The sequence below is a fragment of the Buceros rhinoceros genome, unplaced genomic scaffold (assembly GCF_000710305.1).
Source record: "Buceros rhinoceros silvestris isolate BGI_N320 unplaced genomic scaffold, ASM71030v1 scaffold19560, whole genome shotgun sequence".
NCBI classification, from domain to species: domain Eukaryota; kingdom Metazoa; phylum Chordata; class Aves; order Bucerotiformes; family Bucerotidae; genus Buceros; species Buceros rhinoceros.
In genome coordinates this window covers 2,986-6,092 of record NW_010389259.1, presented here as the reverse complement: position 1 = coordinate 6,092, position 3,107 = coordinate 2,986, and the positions used below count along the sequence as shown (strand labels likewise).

The 3,107-nt window shown below is 59.5% G+C and overlaps 1 protein-coding gene across 1 annotated transcript in view; it reads left to right on the top strand.

Moving 5' to 3' along the window:
* Positions 1-446: 446 nt before the first annotated feature.
* The window catches only part of LOC104491268 (seizure 6-like protein), a gene marked incomplete at its 5' end in the record, with an annotated part of 4,260 nt that continues 1,599 nt past the window's right edge, over positions 447-3,107 (top strand). The window contains 4 exons of the mRNA XM_010133657.1: positions 447-639; positions 1,239-1,424; positions 1,878-2,043; positions 2,857-3,023. Of these exons, the coding sequence (XP_010131959.1) occupies positions 447-639; positions 1,239-1,424; positions 1,878-2,043; positions 2,857-3,023 (712 nt within the window). The remainder of the gene's footprint in view (positions 640-1,238; positions 1,425-1,877; positions 2,044-2,856; positions 3,024-3,107) is intronic.

Here is a 3,107-nt window from a genome sequence, read left to right as displayed (position 1 = left end):
AGCCTTTTGGGACTCCTCATTAGATGCATCGTTTGTGTGACTCCCCATCCACTCATGGTGTGGATGAGGGATCCTGGGGAGGATCCCTGGGGAGGATTCTTGGTGCACAGGGTGGGTGGTGAGAACTGAGCTCTACAGAGTACCCTGGCTTGGTTGCAGATCTGTGCCGGGCAGCCCAGCCCCAGCTGGGACCGTGAGCCCAAGCCCTGGCCGTGCTCTGTGTTATGGTCCCTCGAGATGCAGGTCGGCTCCCAGGGGTGATGTGGGTGGAGTTGAGGACCAGCGACTCATGGTACCCCTCCATCCTCCTCCTAACTTCCACTGGCTGCACCTGCCTGCCCACATTCCCAGTTTCAGGAAGGAAGCAGACAAGGGGCTGGGACGTGTCTGCTGGCCGGGACCCCCACCCTTGCCTCCACAGCTCCCAGGTCTCTGCTCCCTCCCAGGTGAAAAGCGTGAACCTGTCTGATGGAGAGGTGCTCTCCATCCGCGGCGTGGACGGCGATGCCCTGGTGGTCCTGGCCAACCAGACCCTGCTGGTGGAGGGGCAGGTGATCCGCAGCCCCACCAACACCATCTCCGTCTACTTCCGCACCTTCCAGGATGAGGTGGTGGGGACCTTCCAGCTGCACTACCAGGGTGGGTGCCTCCCCGACGTGGCTTCATGAGGAGGGGTAGGATGGGGTGTCAGTCCTGCAGGGCTCAGCCCCACCTGGCTGCAGGGGTGGGAGGCTGCTGGGCTCTGTCCCTGCAGACCAGCCGGGCTCCTGTCTCACTGCGCGCCCGTGCTCAGAGCATTGGCTGGAGCGGGTCGGGCAGCAGCTCGTGTCATTCCCTGGGCAGAGGGTTCAACAGGCACTGGTTTCCTGGTCCCCAGCACTGGCTGTGCTCCTCACACCCACCTTGCCCCGTTTCTGTCCCCGTGCAGCAGCTCTTCCCGCACAGACTCACACTGCAAGTCTATTTTTTAACATGAAGAGCTGTAAAAAATAGATGAGTTCAAGCAAATTCTTTTAAAAATAGAAACTAGGTCTGGGCAAAAGCAGTAACAGGTGAGAGGCTGTGGGGGCAACAAGCAGCGCGGGGGCTTGTCGATGCTCTGTGGCCGGCACCCAGCAGCAGGGTCTGCCCGTGGCACCGTGTGCACATCCAGCAGGTCCTCAGTACGGCCCCCCTTGACTGCGCCGTGGCTCGGAGCCAACAACCCCTCAACTCTGAAACGTGTCTGCTTGTTCCAGTGTTTATGCTGAGCTGCAACTTTCCACGGCGACCTGACTTTGGAGACGTCACCGTGATGGATTTGCACTCGGGCGGAGTTGCTCATTTTCACTGCCACCTGGGCTACGAGCTGCAGGGTCCCAGGGTGCTCACGTGCATCAACGCATCGCGGCCGCGCTGGAGCAGCCCAGAGCCCATCTGCTCAGGTACGCTCTGCCTTAGGGAACCTCAGTGCTGGCAAGAACTGAGATCCCCAAAGAAAAAAAGTAGAGTTGTTCTCATCTTTGTGCAGTGAGTTGAAAGTGGTGCTGGGAGAGCGTGGAAGCAGTGCCCAGCTCTGCGGGTTTTCATGGCACTGGCAGCAGAATCTACCTCCTAATTAGGCAGGTGAGGAAGGGAAATCATAGATTTTGTATAGCATATACATGTATGCATAAAGCAGAGCAGAGCCAAGCCAGGCAGGAGGTTCAGGAGGTTCAGGAGGTTCAGGAGGTTCAGGAGGTGAAGGCTGGTGAGAGAAGCCGGGCAGGCAGCAGCTCTCCATGGAGCCAGTGTTCACCCCCGGTGCCGTGCAGGAGCCCCGGGTGCAGGCGCCTGCCCATGCCCTTCGCCTTGCCACTGTCCTTGTGTCTCAGCGGGACTGTGCTCTGTGTCGGCAGCACCCTGCGGTGGGACAGTCCGCAATGCCACCATTGGCCGCGTCCTCTCACCCAGCTACACGGGGAACCAGTCGGGCAGCATGTACTGCGTGTGGGCGATCGGGGCTCCCCCGGGGCAGAAGCTGCACCTGCACTTCGAGAAGCTGCTGCTGACCGAGAAGGACAGGTGAGGCTCCGCGAGCCGCTCGGGTGCCTGGCTGCTGCTGGCCAGTGGCAAGGGCTGCACTGAGCCCGTGTCCCTGCACTCCCGTGACTGCAGAGAGCTTTGCTGGGAGCTAAATATACCAAAGCTTGGAAGATCCCAGCGGGTCTCAACTCCCCTCCTTGCACCTCCTGCACTCCCGATGCGTGGGCTGCAGGTGTCCTGGGAGGCAGCACCGACCTGAGCTCAGGGCTCAGGACAGAGGAGGCTGCCAGCGAGAGGATGGTGGGGATGAGGACAGGGAAGCGTCCTGGTTCTGAAGAGAAGGGTCCTGATTTAGGTGTTCAAACACTCAGAAGACACAACCTGTCTTGGAGCAAAAACTGCAGTGACAGGCTGGTGCAGAGCCCCAGCGCCTGTGGTCCCCAGGCCCTGCGCTTCGTGCGGGGGTTCTGGCCGGTCTCCTGGTGCCCACGGCTGCGGGGTGAGGCAGTGTGCTGTGTCACACCAGTCCTTCCCCAGCGCTGCTCATCGCTGTGGCACGAGGAGCTGCAGATCCCACGCTATCCCCACCTGTAACACAAAGCACTCACTTTCGGTGCTGATGGTCGTGTTTAAACCGCATTAACATTCTGTCTGGCAGCGGGCAGTAAAGCAGGTTTATGGCCCGTAGTAAAATCAAAGAATGAAGTGCCTGCTTATGACACAGTGAAAGAGCCTTACCTGGTTGGTGAGTTTTTGTTTGCATGATTTCTTTAAAATGCCGTATTCTGGGAGCACTGGGGTGGGGTCATGAGGACACTCCTCCCGGGTAATGACCTGTGTCCTCCCATGCAGGATGGTGGTGTACAGCGGGGACACGAACCAGTCCGCCGTCCTTTACGACTCATTGCGTGCCGACAACGTGCCCTTCGAAGGGGTCATCAGCGACGGCTCCTCCATCAGGATCGACTTCTTTGCGGAGGAGCCTGCAGCCACCACGGCTTTCAACATACGCTTCGAAGGTGATGGGCTCCCCTCAGTACCCCTGGCCAGCGCTTCCAGCCTTGGGATGTTTGGGCAGTTATCGGAGATAACGTCTGTGGGAA